At 43.5% G+C, this 17,532-nt stretch overlaps 2 protein-coding genes across 2 annotated transcripts; both read left to right on the top strand.

The window, feature by feature from the left end:
• Positions 1 to 1,726: 1,726 nt before the first annotated feature.
• On the top strand, positions 1,727 to 7,535 carry LOC118416338 (short transient receptor potential channel 4-like). The gene is made up of 8 exons (XM_035821428.1): positions 1,727 to 2,035; positions 3,428 to 3,573; positions 4,411 to 4,717; positions 4,933 to 5,094; positions 5,511 to 5,706; positions 6,664 to 6,803; positions 7,098 to 7,249; positions 7,529 to 7,535. Exons 1-8 carry the CDS (start codon positions 1,727 to 1,729, stop codon positions 7,533 to 7,535), a joined length of 1,419 nt encoding a protein of 472 aa, XP_035677321.1.
• A 412-nt stretch (positions 7,536 to 7,947) lies between these two features.
• Positions 7,948 to 14,539, top strand: LOC118416940 (short transient receptor potential channel 4-like). The gene is made up of 5 exons (XM_035822255.1): positions 7,948 to 8,154; positions 8,484 to 8,715; positions 13,567 to 13,752; positions 14,049 to 14,090; positions 14,430 to 14,539. Exons 1-5 carry the CDS (start codon positions 7,979 to 7,981, stop codon positions 14,496 to 14,498), a joined length of 705 nt encoding a protein of 234 aa, XP_035678148.1. The 5' UTR covers positions 7,948 to 7,978; the 3' UTR covers positions 14,499 to 14,539.
• Positions 14,540 to 17,532: the final 2,993 nt, after the last annotated feature.

The raw sequence follows: 17,532 nt of genomic DNA on the forward strand, positions 1-17,532 counted from the left end.
TTTTTATAAAGCGTATTTGTTATATGTTAGACAGTATTATTATAATAGTTAGAGGTTGAATAGCTTTATATCTTTTTTGGTTAGATCACAAGGAAGTTCTAGTAGCATCAATTGATTTCCTGTACTGTCTAGCGAACATTCGTCAATAAAGCTACGCCGAAGCATGTTGATTCCTGGTTTTGTAGGTCATTTTGATGTAGGTATTTGTTCTAGTTTAAATAGTTCTGTTATAGGTTAAAGGTTGAATAGTTTTATAGGTAATATTTTTTAGCTATCGTAGGTCAAATGTTAGATAGCTTTAAAGGTTAGTTGTGAAGTTTGCTAGGTAGTTCATTGAGATGTTATGACCTATATTTACTGAGGAGTTCAGTTAAAAGATAGCACCTTTGTTTTTTCTGCCATTAGTTTTGATATGTTGTACAGCACTTGTTAAGCATTTCTATTACATTATTCGGATTAACAATACTTTGTCTTTGTGTTATTATATTAGCTTATAGTTCTACTAGTCTTGAACCGATATCACCTATAAGCTGCAAAGGTCTATGAATAGTGGGAGTACATACATACATACATAACGATTATTTTGACTGTATTTGTGCTTTTATTAGACAAATGCTTTGAATTAGGAATTTCATTGAGGATGACAAGTAGTAGTATATTTCCTCCTAGCAACCGTCATCATTCACTCTATTCTTCATCCACAGTTTGTGTTTAAGGTTTCCTCCTAGCAACACATATGCACATATTTTTACTTTCCATATTATAATAGTTATTTTTTCATTATTAAGTAAGTATTGGCAAATTTGTGAAGATTGTATGTAAAACAAAGAACAAACACATAGGACAAAAGTTCTCACGATTTACTAGATCGAACCCATTGCTTTCCTCACGCTCTTAGTCGAAAATAGATGGCCCGTGTAATCTCCAAGTAGATGTGCCGGGGATAAGATAGTATCCATGACGACTTGGGTAGTGTTTAGCCGTTTGGATACTGTCTTGCATTTGGTAGATCTGCTTGGATATTGGGCTTGCGCACTTTATCACTTGTTGAGCCTTTAGGTAACGTTGGAGCAGAGGGACTAACTCGAAGGGAGTTTATCAAGATTTTTTGTTCTGAACCGTCCCTAGAATATGCATGATTGAGAGTAGGCGCAGCAGATTGCCTGGTAAACTTCATAAGTGGCTTAAAAGCTCTAACGTCAGAAGGCCGGATGGGTATGGGCTTTAATAGCATTTGTACGTGCTAAATCTGTTGACACGGCTCGTATGTCCATGAGTGTTATCCAAAGTTCACATTTGGAGCGGAAAGCTGGAGAGAGATGTACTGAACTATAGCTGATGTACAGAGGAGCGTCCATTAGGATGATTGCCACATGAGGTACCCTTGGTGTAATGTTACGTATAGTTCGGTGTGTGTGCGAAGGATAGGCAACAGCAAAAGACGGAGAAATCTGGAAAAGAAGAACGTATTTTTGGAGGCAAAGCCCCGCGTCTAGCTGAAGCTGTGCTATTCTCACTTTGGCTCAGCTCCTACTAGTTGAAACTACATGTAGTCTCTGACCAGACCTTTCTACGAGGAATACGGATCGTCGAATACGGCACAAATAATTGGCCAGATGAGAGAGTCCATACCATTTCCGCCTGCGCGGCAATTCAAATTCTTAGGGAGCAAAAATCACCTGGCAAATTCCAAGCTTGGCGAGTCTGAGGCTAAGTAGAAACTACCATGGAGCAGCGCCTGTTTGAGGCCGCCGAGAAAGATGACGTTATCCAGCTGTTGGACATCCTGCAATCGGGGTCACGGGAGGGGTCATCGCTGGACATCGACTGCCGTAACGACTTCGGCCAGTCGGCGCTGGACGTGGCCGTGGACGCCGGAAGCCTGTCGGCGGCCGGGGCCCTGCTGGACAACGGGGCCAGGGTGGGAGGCGCCATCTTGTACGCCGTGGACAGGCAGCACCTGGCGGCCGTCCGGCTGATCCTGGACAAGAGGACGGCGGAGGATGTGATGGATAGTTTGGAGAATGAGAAGGAGGTAGGCTGATGATTTCTAGATATAGAAGACGAAGTTGAATTTAGTGATATATGCACGCACGCACGGTCCCTTGACCAGTGGTGGTCGTGGGGGCACTTTGCAGCTGAGCACACCTCCCTCCATAAGATAGAGCATTAGTGCTTCTAATATAGGGAACCTATATGACAAAAGGGCGGCAGAAGATGTGATGGGCAGATTGGAGAAGGAGAAGGAGAAGGAGGTAGGTTGATGATGTCTTAATTTTAGACATGGAAGGCGGAAGCTGAATTTCACACACAAAAGCAACAAGTGATATAATGTATTAATGCTCCTAATATATGTCCAGAAATCATCATGACTTGGGCTTGAAAGCTATTGACAAGAGAACGACGACGGAGGATGTTATGGGCAGTTTGGCGAAGGAGAAGGAGGACAGCTGATCATTTCTAGATCAGAAGCTGAATTTTACACACGCAAAATTTGGGACCAGGCAAGAACAATGATAGACAATCATAGAATGATAGAATGAGATCCTCTTGATAATGAAAGATAGAACATTATTGCTGGGACCATATATCTGGTTATTATCACACGTCTTGAGCTTACAAAGCAAAGCTGAAAGGTTACGACTTTATTAGAATTATACGATACAATAGTAATGACTGTACTGATCTCTAAGGTGATGAGTACTTTGTTTACTGATACAATAATAGCTGTACATGTCTTCAGTCAATTCATCAAACACGAAAAGGTCTTTGATAACATACTCCAGGGTAATCTTAGGGTTATTACTAAGTGCATCGAATTAGGACTTACAGGATTCATAAATTATTTACAGGATGAAAATTTGATCCGTTTAGGGAATTAGTATGGCAATCAGATGCCAAGTAAACGATTCTATTTTAGATTGATTGCCAATACAATTGCAATGGACAGCAAAGGCAGCAGCACTCATTTAGGGAACCATATAAAACATACATCAGTTCAACATTAACTTAAGTTGTACTTAAAATCTGCATATTCGGGTGGAGGTCGAATTTTACATGGCCAATATATGTTTAGTTTACATTACGATTAGTCAATGTCATGGCATAGATACCCTGGGAGCCAGACAGGACCGGTAGCTAGCGATATAGCTAGCGACTTTTGTTCGGGGAGCCAAGGCAGCCAGCCCGCCGACCTCACATTAGCGCTCCGGGGGAGTTTAAGCCCGAAGGAGTTATCGCTACCCTTTTTAGGGCAGGTGGACCTAATCGGGCTTAAACTCCCCGGGGCGCTAATAGGAGCTCGGCGGGCCTGACTGTCTTGGGCTACCGAATATACTGTCCAAGCTGCCCGACCTCGGATGGCCCCCAGGGTATAGCACAGATTGAGTGAGCCTTGAAATAAATCAGATCATTTCCGCTTTCACAGTGCGATCACAGCTGCATGTTTTCTCCCGACATGACGCCCCTTGTGCTGGCGGCCCACCACAACAACTACCGGCTCCTGAAGCTCCTGCTGGGCGGGGGCTTCACCCTGCCGGCCCCGAGCACCTTCTCCTGGGCGTCCGGCGTCAGGTGAGGCTGAGAGATTGTGTCCTGCGTACCCGGTAAGCCTCGTCGCGTAACATACCAAGTTTGTACTGAAGAGTGTTCTTGTTTGGAATAAGGATGATTTCTTTAACCAGCTGCATATCATTACGGATTCTAATGTATTGATCCTCACACACACACCAGGAAGGACCCCAACTCTTTTGAATACGTGTTCAGTTCTTTTACGTGCTTAAAGTGTCGGTTTCCTTCAACGCAGGACTTGCTTGCATCTAACTTACTATAGGAGGGAAGTTCCTGGCCGAATCTGGGTGCTCGTTTTTACCTGAGTGAAGTGAGAATGGTCTCTATTACACTGAATGGCCTATCGCACCTGACCATTGCACATCTATCTGCAAGTTTTCTTTCAAACTATCCAACGAAGATGCCCCCTACTGTTTCTGGACTAACTATTATTCATGGTTAGCATGAAAGCTCATCTGTGTTGATATAATTCATATTGAAGTTTTTCAATTGTCATACAACACAAAAATTTGCTCACCTCGAATTTTCGGTCGCACCAACGTCGACCTTCTTCAGGACTGATGATTCAATTACTCTGAGCACGTGACTTGGATTACTTCGGATTACTTCGCTAGGGGGGTAAAGGAGGCCATCTACATAAGAGCACACCAGCCAACACTTAACAGAGACGGGGGCCGATACCGCCTGCCAGGCATCTATGGTTCGTTACTTGAGTCACGTGTCTGAAGAAGTTCGACGTGAGGTGCGACCGAAAATTCGAGGTGAGCAAATTTTTGTGTTGTATGACAGTTCACTTCAATATTATTCGCGGTGTATAACAATCATTTCTGTGGCTGACAGGCAGTCTAGCGCCTGGCTCAGCACGTACCAAGCGATGTGCAGCCCCTATTACATCCTCCTCACGTCGGACGACCCGTTCTCTGCCGCCTTCACCACGGCCAGGACGCTGCGAGACGTCTGCTGGAAGCGGGAGAACTACCGGGGCCTGCTGGAGGAGATGGCGGGCCGATGTGAGACCTTCGCCGCCGAGCTGCTGGATGAGGTACGGGACTCCGAAGAGCTGGAGGCTGTGCTGGGGTACAGCAGAGGTGATCAGCAACCCCCATACACAACCTTGGAGATGGCAGTGGACTTTAAGCAGAAGAAGGTAGTAAATGAAAAAGCTTGGCTTCGGCTGTTCTGACGTGTCTTTAGGCGTTTTTGTTTGGCCTTCTATGTCTCACCGTTCTCAACTAGAGGACCTTACTAAAGTCCTTGTACTATTTTGGTCAATCAAGATTACACGTAAAGTGCTCTCACTGCACTTGCGTCGCTCTTGCGTCATTGCGGTTACTTGTTGGTTGGTTTCTGTGCCTTTTGCAGTTCGTGTCGCACCACCTGTGTCAGGAGTACGGCCTGCTGCTAGACTTGCCCGCCGCGGAGTGGGAGTCCTGGTCCCGGATGTACGTCATCATCTTCAACCTGACGCTGTGTCTGTTCTGCCCCCTGCTGTGCCTTATACACGTCATCGCACCCAAGACTACGGTAATGCCTACCCTACTTAGCCTACTTAATCTCCAAGCAGGTTTCTCCGGTGGCATAAAACAGTAACATAAGCTGGGGAAGGACTTCAGCCGGCAGTGGCCAATTTTACCCCTTCCCCAGCTTATGTTACTGTTTTATGCCACCGGAGGAATCTGCTTGGAGATTAAGCCTACTTCACGTCGAGCGGGACTGGCTCTTATTTTCGTGTAGAGGGAGAGGGCATCGGTTGGCTACGTTCAAAGTTGGCTATGCTTCTCTAAGGAACGTGTGTAATTGCTATTTGACGTATAATGAATGACTAATATTCAGCGTAAGAGAGAATACGTCTAGTTTTCTCACATCTGTGAACTGTTCTGGTCAGATGAACAAAGTTAAAAGAAAATACGCCTTGCAATGTTTGCCAACTTTGTCGACAGGCAGGGAAGCTGGCCTCCATCCCGTACATCCGTGACCTGTTCTGGTCGGTGTCTGAGGTGCTGATGCTGGTTGTAGTGCGGTGGGAGGCGGAGTACCAGGTGGGACTGGAGGACATCAGCAGGATCGCGCGCGGGGACCCCACCCCTGCCGTCATCGTCTCCACTCCGCAGATCCTCATCATGGTCTGGGTGCTAGGTAACATTAACCCTATTCAGACGGGTGTGTGTGTGTGTGTTGGGGGTGGGTGAGATCAGCAGGATCGCGCGCGGGGACCCCACCCCTGCCGTCATCGTGTCTACACCGCAGGTTCTCATCATGGTCTGGGTGCTAGGTAACATTAACCCTATTCAGACTGGTGTGTGTGTGTGGTGTGTGGGGGTGGGGGTGAGATCAGCAGGATCGCGCGCGGGGACCCCACCCCTGCCGTCATCGTGTCCACACCACAGATCCTCATCATGGTCTGGGTGCTAGGTAACATTAACCAAGCAATTTCTGTGAGTTGCTTCTTAAGTATTGCTATAACCTTCGCCAAGAAGGTTATATCTTGGGTAGCGTATGTGTGTTTGTGTGTAGAAGACTAGCATAACTCAGGACCAGAATTGGTTAACATGTGTGACCGACTTTTTTCGACCTCAACACTACCGCCTGACACACACCAGCTCTTTATATTATCACACCACAACATTCGTCATTCACCTAAACCATTTACATTCAACTCTAACACTATAACAGAGTAATAACTCTAAGTCTATTTCATTCGTTATGTCAAGCTATTAGGTATACACACTAATGAAGGATTCCCAGTCGCATTTGAACGCTATCACAGTTCAGTTTAGGAGCCTTGCTAAGTACTAACGACTGCCGGGTACCGGGGTGTTCCCTGCGGCGTACGTTTAATTGTAACCGGGCCCCGGATTCATTTTAAGTCCAACCTATGCCACAGTGGTTCCCCAGGGCCACGTAGGGTCACGACCGAAAGTGACAACAAAACAGCCACGAACTGCCCGGCAGACCCCCTTTTCCAATCGGGACCTTAGCCTAAACATATATTGATGATGATGATGATCTTTACTTGCATGTTCCTGCCCACATGAGCTAAATGCAGGAATTCGAATAGTATTACATATTGTTAACCTGCTCATGCCGCCACAGGTCTGCTGATAGAGGAACTGCAGGAGATCTGGTACCAGGGGCTCCGGTATCACCTCACCCGGCTGTGGAACCTGCTGGACTTCGCCATCCTCGCCACCTACATCACACAGCTGGTGCTGAGGGCCACCTCTTTTACTTGGGTAAGGCCTATCATGCTTCTGTCCAAGCAGAGGCTTGGCTCCAGCAGTATTTGACGTGATTTTAGACGTCTTGTCGGGCTCTCTTTGTTGTACCGCGTTTTCTTTATGCCCATTTGGCCAGTGGGTATGAAAAATGTAGCAGATGTAGGTGGCGCTTTTGAGGGAAGACCACAAGCCCAAACGTGGCTAAGTGTGTCCCCCCCCCCCCCATCCCGGTTTATCACTAGCTGTATTGGAGTTGACTTTCTTATTCAGACCGTGTAAAAGAATCCCCCTACCTCCTATATCCCACAGTGGGACCGTTACGTCACAGAGAATATGGCGGATGACTGGGTGGTCCAGACGAACCCGTACACCTTCCAGCCCGTGATGATCGCGGAGGGGCTGTTCGCCGTCTTCACCGTTCTGGTGGTGCTCCGGGCCATGGGCATCTGCAGCTTGAGCAGGTTGGTATTCGACCGTTTGTAAAATTATCATGTAAGCTGGTCTGTACTGGTAGTAATTATAGTGCCTACCTTTTTTTTTCCAACATAAAGGTACATACACGGCTTGCTTTTTTTAATGACCACTCGTCTTCTTTAGGATCAATACTGATGTCCATTTTAGAACGTTAACTCGCAAGAGTTATAAATACGTGCCAGGACGCTATAATCCAGCATGGCTTAGATGACGACAAATGAAAAGCCTGTGATTTGTTAATTGTTAATTGATTTGACTTTATTCAGATTGTGACAGTACATTGTGGACACTAGGTAGCAAGGCTGATATCGTGACCACAGACAAACTGTCAATTGATCAACCTGATGATGAAATCATTAACCCTATCGCGTGTGATGACCAGGTCCCACCACATATGGGGGTCCTGGCCCATCTGGTTTATGTTAGCTCGAAATGACAATAAAGTTGGCCGGCCCTCGGCCTCGTGGTCCTGTCAGTTCTGGAGTGTAAATAAATGCTTCTCTACCTTCTCTCTGAGTTACCCTAGCTCTGCCACTCTGCGGCATGAGTTACCCTAGAGATTGGCTACTCACTACATTTGGTGGCAGCGCTGAGATGAGTCACTCTAACTTGGCCACTCGCTTCATTGGGTGTTAGCGAGCGGTAGGATGGAACTATTTACGGAAACCATTTTCTTCTACAGGAACCTGGGCACCCTACAGATCTCCTTCGGGCGAATGATGTTCGACATCCTGAAGTTCATCACGATCCTAGCGCTGGTGATGTTCGCGTTCAGCTGCGGGTTCCACCGGCTGTACCGCTTCTACGGCTCCGTGCACGGCTACATGTGCGACACGTACGGAGAGAGCAGCCTCAAAATCGTCAGCTGTGCCAGGCCGCATGGATATGCCACGTCAGTTCCCCCTTTGTGATTGTTTAGACCTCACAATCAATGTTAAAATCCTGACAGGATCATCCGTTTAAAAGGTCTGGAGTGATTTTATCAATAGTAAGTTAGAATATGGGTACGTCATTAGTTAGACCTTGAAATTATTATTTATGTGGCCACCTAGAGACTTGTTATGGCACTGCAGTGAAAATTCCACCTTTCACTCTTTGGAGGCTAGACTTAGGAGACATACTACTATATGTACCCGGCTGTTACCGTGTCTTGTGGGCGATTTTGATTGTGCTTTTTCTGGCACAGGAAAGAGTTGGATGACAGAAATGTAATTTTTATAGACTACTCGCTACTGCGGAGTCGCTGTTCTGGGCCCTGTTCGGCATGGGGGACCTGAACATGCTTGAGCTGACGCCGCGTGCCAGTCCGGAGGGGGTGCTCCACATCATGGGAAAGCCGGTCTTCACGGAAACCCTGGGCAAGATCATGTTCGTCATGTATCACGTGATCGCCGTCTTGGTGCTGCTGAACCTGCTCATCGCCATCATGAGCGCCTCCTACCAGATCACGGAGGTACTGTATTAACTACCAGATTACAGAGGTACTGTAAACTATGCCAAGGTCGTATCAGCTAAAACGTAAAGCACATGTATAGTAAAGTGTATTCATGACACGACGAAGAAGAAGCACATATATAGTAGACAGTGTGCTCTTGACCTTATACCATGGTTGGGAGAAGGTCGTGAACAGAGTCATTTGAAGTTGGGATATGCTCGGCGGGGTTACCTTCTTGGCAAAGTTGTCGGAGAGTTAGTCTGTGTAACACAAACTCCGCTGTCCAGGGCTGTAACTGGCCCCTCCCCGCGGAGTTTGTGCTCCAACAGCTATAAGCTGGGGGAACTGTTGTAGAAAATAACAACACCAATGGCAGGCCAGGATTTTGGTCAAGCCCCCATTACCGTGGAAACCGGTTAATTAGCATGTCTCCAAAGCCCAGACGGTGGGCGGGCAAGATGCCTCTCCATTGTCTGTGCAGGCTATGGTTCTCTGTGTGAAGGTCCCATGGGAGCAGAAGCATGGTTGTGTTGGAAAAACAACATCTTGTGTGTGGGGGGTGGGGGTGGTGCGGGGGGGGGGGGGGTCAAGAAACTTGAAGGAGTTTTGAAGCGCAGACGCTGCTTCCTGGAACTATTATTTTGCCTGGTTGTGAGATTATTATATTGTCCCATCAAAAGTTCTGCCACAGGCACATTTATCTAAAAGAATGCCATTCTATGTAGAGCACTTTTCACATTCCTTCTTCGGTGTAACCAAGGAGGTTATATTCAGCTTGGTGTAACGGTTAGTTAACAATCAGAAAGACAATAGAACTGTGTATACATAGTTGGCTGTTCCCACCATCAGCACTGGTGGCACAGAAGATCAAGAGATCAACAACATGTGTACAGATAAGAGGTGTGATGCTGTCAATCACCACATAGCAACCCAACCCAGTCCCTAGCAACCAAAAGCCAGGCTGTGGTGGGCTGTGATGACAATTACATACATTATCCAAATATGGAAAACCCAGTTCCCCTGGCTTGTGGCCATTCTCCATCAAGCTAATACTTGGCCGGCGGATGTTGGGCGGGCTGCTATAAGCGAGATTTAATCAGGCTATCGGAGAGTCCGTCTGTTATGACGTTAGGCTGTAATCCACTGTTCATTGTGCGTGGCAAAAAAGAGCAAGGGGAATTTCGCCTGGTACAAAGAACCTGTAAATACTGTACATAGCTAATCTCCAAGCAGATCCTATGGTAGCAAAATATAGTATCAAAAGCTGCCAGAAGAGTGAAGCCGATTGATCGCAGATCTCCTTTAACCAAAAACACTCCTGGGCCTAACTCTGGTAGGTTTTGATACTATCTTAGGCTACCGTAGCATCTGCTTGAAAATATTCAGGTGGCTGCGTAACAAGAAAATAGACATCGCCTTTTTACAAGAGACATTCTCAACAAAAGAAAGCGAAAAACAATGGACCTCAGATTGGGATGGGGAAATTCTCTTCAGCCACGGAACAGCACATGGCAAAGGTGTGATGATATTATATAGTCCAAAAGCTGATATTTATTTCAAAGATATATTGACAGACAAGGATGGTAGATACATCATTACTAATTGTAGCTTAAATGGTACTGACATAAGTTTGATAAACATATACTCACCTAACAAAGTATCAGAGCAAGTGACTTTTTTTAGTACAATACAGGCAGTAATACAGCAACAAGCTGACGGGACAATAATTATGGGTGGAGATTGCAATCTTTCCCTCACAGAGTTAGATAAGATAGGGGGGAGACCTATAGCTTTTAAGGATGGAGCAATTAAGGGACTGACATCTATACTTAATACCTTTAACTTAAGTGATGTTTGGAGATACAAAAACCCAAACAATAGACAGTATACATGGCAGAATAAGAACATAAAATGCAGATTGGACTATTGGTTTATACCTTGTAATATGCTACAACTTAGTGAATGTAACATTAAAGTTGCACCGGTGCCAGATCATATGGCAGTGTCATTGTCAATTACGTCTAGCAATTATAAAAAAAGGGGACCAGGGTTTTGGATATTTAACATTTCGCTACTACTGGACCAAAATTTTGTAAATGAAATGAATATTCTGTTGAACGACGGTCTACCGAAAGACACACTAGATGATATTGAAGATCCGGGTCTAAGATGGGAAATGACTAAAATGGAAATCAGATCTTTCAGTATTAAGTACTCTAAGAAAAAAGCACGTGAACGTAGGAATAAAGAGAGTGAATTAGAAGAAGAATTGAATAACTTGATAAGTGAAAATGATGAATCAAACGATACCGAGAAACAATCGCTAATCTATGAGTTAAGGGAACAGTTAGATAACTTACAGAACTACAAAGCGAAAGGTGCAATAATTAGAAGTAGAAGTAACTGGTATGAGTATGGAGAAAAGAGCACAAAGTACTTTTTTTAACTTAGAAAAAAGAAGGTACCAGGAGAAGGTCATTTCTTCATTAACTCTGGAAGATGGAACTATGACTACTGATCCCAATAGGATTCTAATGGAAGAAGCTAGCTACTACAAAAAGCTCTATACTTCAAACAATTGTAACCCTGAGAAAAATGAATTTAAATTCTTCTTTAAAAACCCAGAGATAAAGAAGCTAAATGACCATGAAAAAGATAAATGTGAGGGAGAGATCAAAGAAACCGAACTGAAAAAAGCCCTACAATCATTAGCTAAAAATAAAAATAAAGCTCCCGGTTGTGACGGCATTACAGTGGAGTTCTATGTAAAATTTTGGGATATGTTAAAGAAATACTTTGTAGACGCCATTGACCATGCATATAAAACAAATCTCTTACCTTCTTCTTTAAGAAGGGGAATAATAAGATTACTTCCCAAGAAAGGTTTAGATGGGACCACGCTAGATGATTGGCGCCCTATAAGCCTACTCAACGTGGACTACAAAATTCTTAGTAAGGCATTGACATTGCGGTTAGAACCATTACTTCCTCATATTATACACGAAGATCAAACAGGTTTCATCAAAGGCCGGTATATTGGGGAAAACATCAGACGTATTTGGGACAGTATAGAAGAGTGTGAAGAAAACAATAAACCAGGATTGCTAATGTTTCTAGACTTTAAAAAAGCATTTGATAGTATTGAAATAGCCTTCATTATTAAAGCACTTAAGACAGTAAATATTGGAGACGACTTTATTAGATGGATTACGTTATTATACAATGATATACAAAGTTGCGTTATAAATAATGGCTATACTTCAACATGGTTCACAGTGCAGAGGGGAGTAAGACAGGGAGACCCTTTGTCCCCTACCTTATTTATCATTGGGATAGAAATGCTAGCTGCAACAGTCAGGGCTGATACGAACATTAGAGGTATTGAAATACACAATACAACACATAAACTATCAATGTACGCTGACGATATAACGTCATTGCTCGCAGATACAATATCTGCACAAAATCTGTTAGACACATTAAATGTATTTAAAAGATGTAGCGGCCTCGAATTAAATAAAAAAAAACGGAGGCCCTTTGGGTAGGAAATGATAGTAATAGAGAGGATCATCCGTTACCAGTTAAGTGGCCTGAGTGCCCCATCAAGGCTCTTGGCGCTCACTTCGGATCCGACCGAGATAAGTGTTACAAATAAGACTTTGAAAACAATTATACGAAAATGGTGAAGGCTTGTAATATATGGAAACTGAGAAACCTAACTTTAATAGGACGGATTTTGATTGTAAAGACTATTGGTATCTCAAAGTTAATATACATATGCTCAATCTTGCACGCTCCTCCCCATTTCTTAAAACAAGTAAATGACTATATTTTCAGATACATATGGCGAGAGAAACCACCAAAAGTAAAAATGAAAACTTTGATTGGCGATCTGAATGACTTGCTGTATGACGATGGAACATTTATTACTAATGAAGATTTACACAATCTGTATGGTTTGGATATGGACTCGTATCAAATATTGAAATACAACTGCCTTAAAGTAGCCATACCACGGAAATGGAAAAGTATTATAAGAAATAAAAGAAAATGTGATCGTTGCGAAATCATCATGTATACTGAATTCATACATCCTCATACAGCAACGTGTAAACAAATATATAAAATTTTAGTAAAAAAGAAATTTGTACCCCCAAGTAGAGAGATCAATATTGTTAATGACATCGGTGAAGATAATGTTAAAAAAGCTTATAGTGTTATATTCACAACAACCAAAGAAACTAAATTGCAATACTTTCAATATAAGATTGTACACCATTTCTTGCCGACTAACAGTTGGTTAAGTAAGGTAAACCTGGTAGAGAAAGACAGTTGTAACAATTGCGATGAAAAGCATACCATAGAACATTTGTTTATTCATTGTGGATATACTATAGAATTTTGGCAACAATTTAGATATTGGTGGAAAACCGTGACAAAGCAAGATATACGTTTAAGCAAGAATACGATAATATATTGTGTAATAGAACCAGCATACCTTGAGTTTTGTATAATGATAGCTAAATATAGCCTATACATCTGCTTTGTTAATGACATCAAACCCAGTATCCGACATTTCCTTTTACAACTAAAATTCCGAACATACAACATGTAAGATGAAAGGTCCTTCTCTGTCTGTATCCATCCAAGTTGTGGCACTTGTCCTTTGTATGTCTTTGTAATGTTTATTGAAATAAAAAAAATAAAAATAAAAAAAGATCTGCTTGGAGCAGGAAAAACATAGCATCCCTCTACTTTGTCACGACGTCCAGTATACGAAATGCTCTTCCGTGAGCTAAACTATTTCTAGATCATTTTCACTTATTTTTTCACTTCCCTTATCTATCGCGGCGTCAATCCATTCTGTAGGATAACAAGGAGGTGGAGTGGACGTACCGGCGGCTGCAGGACGTGATGTTCCACCGGCGGGTGGGCCTGACCCTCCCGCCGCCCTACAACCTGCTGGTGCTGGTGAAGGACGTGACGGGGTGGGCGTGGCGTCGGGCTTCACCATGGCAACGGCGCCGAGATGTCGGTTCCCATGGCAACGAGGAGGTAAAACTTAACATTTTTTTACCTCAAACGCACAGTTTTAATTGGGGCCTCCATTCCTTATAATAAAAGAATTAAAAAAAAGAATGACCTAAGAGTAAGACGCCTGACGCTATAAACACGTACGTGTAGAATGTAGATGTCATGTGGATGAATCCTTATGCAGGTCGACGCCATGTTTAATTCTGACATAACGGAGTATTATAAAAAGTGATTGTCAACTTTTGCATGTATGTCAATCCTCCACAAATGTGGTAAATCTCAATAAATGAGGTTGATTCTGACTTCATCTTTTGCAGGAGGAAGCACGGATAGCGAAGACCTCAGAGGAAACGTACAAGGTGCGTTTTCGAACTTGAAGACTTTAGGTATTCAGTTAAGTGTGAGGGAAGCTTTACTAAATCCACTAGCGCACACTTCATTGTCGGCTCGCATTCATGTTAAGTTATAGTCCTTTTGGTGTATGGCGTTCGGTACTCATCTAAGGTTTCCTTCAAGTGCTGTACAAGTTCTACAGCACGGCGCTAGCCACTAGTTCTCAGTAACAAGTAGCGTATGCAGTACTTGTATGTACCACAATTTGAAAAGTATTTTCAATACTTTGACTATTGCACTGGTACATTGGTACATAAGAACTTTGGGGTTTTCGTTTATTCATTTTCTCCCCAAAAAACTTGCAGATGGTGGTAGAGCGGTTGGCAAAGCGGTACATTCTTCGCCGGGAAAGAGCGACCAACGGAACTGGGTAGAAACCTACTCTCCAAGCAGAGGTTAGGCTCCGGCTGTTTTTAGTCGTTTTCTATCGGGATTTCTATTTTGCCATTTTGGGGTACTTCAAGAGAAATGACAAAAGAGAAATCCCGATAAAAACGACTTTAAGTTAAAAAAACGTTAAAAAACAGCCGGAGCCTAACCTCTGTTTGGAGAGGGTAGAAACTTACCAGAACCGAGGCCAACCAGTTACAAGGCGTGAACATTTATTTCCGTTTGTACAAACAAAAAACGTAATGTTGTATTTACTTGTGGGTGTAGAGATGTAATACATGTATGATGTTCTGCATGTTCGCGGTGTTGAAAACAGCGCAAGCTGGTTTTATTTCGACAACGTAGACGTATTTTCCCGATAAGTTACACAAAAGCTCTGATCGTTGAACATCACATAAAAGGCCCCAGGTAACCTTACTGTTTCGAAATCACATGAATGATATGAGTCGGGCTCTGCACTGTACTACACAGATCCTTCGAGTACAAATTAATGATGTAGCAGAATGTTCCAACTGCGCTTCTGTCTTGCTTGTAATCCTTTTCTTTACTAGCTTTAGCCTCCGTTGCAGACTTTCGAGCGGGGCTAGCTTTTAATTTAGGGCGGGGATGGGGGCGCCTCGAAGCGGGGCAAATTCCTTTCCACGGAAAATTCCCTTTTGCGGCATAAGAGAGCCTAGCCAATCCTTTTTTACGGCATAATAGAGCCTAGCCAATCCTTTTTGCGGCATAAGACAGCCTAGCCAATCCTTTTTGCGGCATAAGAGAGCCTAGCCAATCCTTTTTTGCGGCATAAGACAGCCTAGCCAATCCTTTTTGCGGCATAAGACAGCCTAGCCAATCCTTTTTGCGGCATAAGAGAGCCTAGCCAATCCTTTTTTGCGGCATAAGACAGCCTAGCCAATCCTTTTTGCGGCATAAGAGAGCCTAGCCAATCCTTTTTTTGCGGCATAAGACAGCCTAGCCAATCCTTTTTGCGGCATAAGAGAGCCTAACCAATCCTTTTTTGCGACATAAGAGAACCTAGCCAACGTTAAAAATCGCGAACCAGCGGCCGTCTCCCACTCCCCTAAAAAACGAGTCCCGCTCGAAGATAGTCTGTGTAACTCAAACTCCACTGTCAAGGGCTGTAACTGGCCCCTCCCTAGCGGGCCGGCGGATGTTTGGCGGGCTGCTATAAGCGAGATTTAATCAGGCTAGCTCGAAGACTGCAACGGAGGTTAGCTAATCCTGCTCTAAAACAATATTGCCTTGTCAAAATTACTTGTAGTTCAAATGCTAAAATGAAATTAAAATCTCCCATCGACACAGGTGCATGGAAAATATATTATGGCTTATGTCAAACCTGTGACGCGAAAACGTTCGATACGGGTGTTCCGGACCGGCTGATAACTTTCCGTACGGCCCGGGCTTATTACACGGGCTCCATTCGAATAAATCGACCTGTTTCGATTGGGCCGAGTACGGCGCCATCGAAAGTTCGAATACTTGATTCGGACGTTGGAACATTGCTGTTGCAACACTTACTGTTCGAGGGCACCAAATTTGTTCAACTTCTGGCGCATTTGGCATCAAAACATGGGTTTTCTCAGGTGGGTATGACATAAATAAAATACAACACGGTGCATTCCGCATCACCCTCGGTCTCAGCCCTCCCGCGGGTCGGATCACCCTCCGGCCTTCGGGCGATCCGACCCGCGGTCGGGCTGATACCTTGGGCGATACGGAATACACCGTGTTGTATTCTATATTTACGTTTACCAGAATTGGATGTGATTACAGTCATGGATATCATCAAGCTCCATATGCATTTTAGCTCTTGGAATGTGCTCTGCACAATAACAGTTTATAGTACAGCACAATTCAGGTGTATGTAGTACATGTAACAGTCATGTTGTTCCAGCTGCTTAGATATTATGTTGTATCTTTGTACTTTACAAATTGTACTTGAATACTCCAGTACCACATTTACAATAGCATGTAGTACAATTTAAAAAAAAAAATATTTCAAGCATACAACAGAAGAGACACATAAATGCACAAAAAACTGCAGATTTCAACATCTTGATTAAACCTCTTCAATTCAGGACTGATAATACATGTACTTTGCCTCCTTAAAAATATACAAGCAACACAGCATCTTTCACAATAATTGGGTTGTGATTCTGTACAATATATTATGCAAATCAGGCAATTCTTTGGATTTCTTGAGTACGAGTACATTCTTGTTATTTTGCAAACAGTCTGTCAACATCTGCTGCAGCAGAATGCTCACAGAGTCACACACTGGCTATTTCCACATTCGACAAATAAAATATCTTATCTTTGACGAAATACTCATCAGTCTCACACTGACATGAAGACAAATAAGCTTCCTGAAGGTATCACATCAAGTACTATGAAGTAACACCTTACGTATATGATTACTTTTAATAAGAGCATCATAATACGTCAGGGTTGTAGCCAGCCTGAAATCATTTTCAGTCCCCTCAAATTTGAATCCGAAAGTTGAGCCGAAGGCATAACGTTCCTAAGGGGATCCGGGGGCATACAACCCCTGACAAATTTTGAAATCTAGAACCTCTGAAACCCAATTTCCTGCATTTTGAGGTGTAGATTTTGTTGGTAGACTAAGCTGTTCATCTGTTTTGGTGAAAAATTACACAAGAGGACAGTTTTTTATATCTTTACTGACTTTAAATATAGATTTTTGTCCATTACAGAGGACGGAATGGGCAACATTTTTTTCTGTCCCCATCTTCAAAATTCGGGTGCTGGCTACAACCCTGTAATACGTACACAACATATGTCATACATATGTTAAGCTTATGGATCACACCGACAAAAACAAGGATCTTATGGAAAGTGTCTTTCAACTTTCCTTGCTCAGATTTCCTGGGCAATTTTGTACCTTAAGACAATTTTTCCACTTTCCACAGCTCGGTATGTTTTTCATACAAGAAAATTGTAAACGTTCAACAATGTCTGGTCCAAGTAAGCTGATGCCATCTTTATATGACA

Source organism: Branchiostoma floridae, chromosome 5 (assembly GCF_000003815.2).
Source record: "Branchiostoma floridae strain S238N-H82 chromosome 5, Bfl_VNyyK, whole genome shotgun sequence".
Taxonomy (NCBI): Eukaryota; Metazoa; Chordata; class Leptocardii; order Amphioxiformes; family Branchiostomatidae; genus Branchiostoma; species Branchiostoma floridae.

Bases quoted from the DNA above. Each gene is read 5' to 3' on its own strand.
- LOC118416940 (XM_035822255.1), top strand. From the start codon at position 7,979: ATGATGTTCGACATCCTGAAGTTCATCACGATCCTAGCGCTGGTGATG. The intron at 8,155-8,483 runs GTCAGTTCCCCC...TAATTTTTATAG, and splicing joins AGGCCGCATGGATATGCCAC to ACTACTCGCTACTGCGGAGT. The intron at 8,716-13,566 runs GTACTGTATTAA...TCCATTCTGTAG, and splicing joins CCTCCTACCAGATCACGGAG to GATAACAAGGAGGTGGAGTG.
- LOC118416338 (XM_035821428.1), top strand. From the start codon at position 1,727: ATGGAGCAGCGCCTGTTTGAGGCCGCCGAGAAAGATGACGTTATCCAG. The intron at 4,718-4,932 runs GTAGTAAATGAA...TGCCTTTTGCAG, and splicing joins TGGACTTTAAGCAGAAGAAG to TTCGTGTCGCACCACCTGTG. The intron at 6,804-7,097 runs GTAAGGCCTATC...TATATCCCACAG, and splicing joins GGGCCACCTCTTTTACTTGG to TGGGACCGTTACGTCACAGA.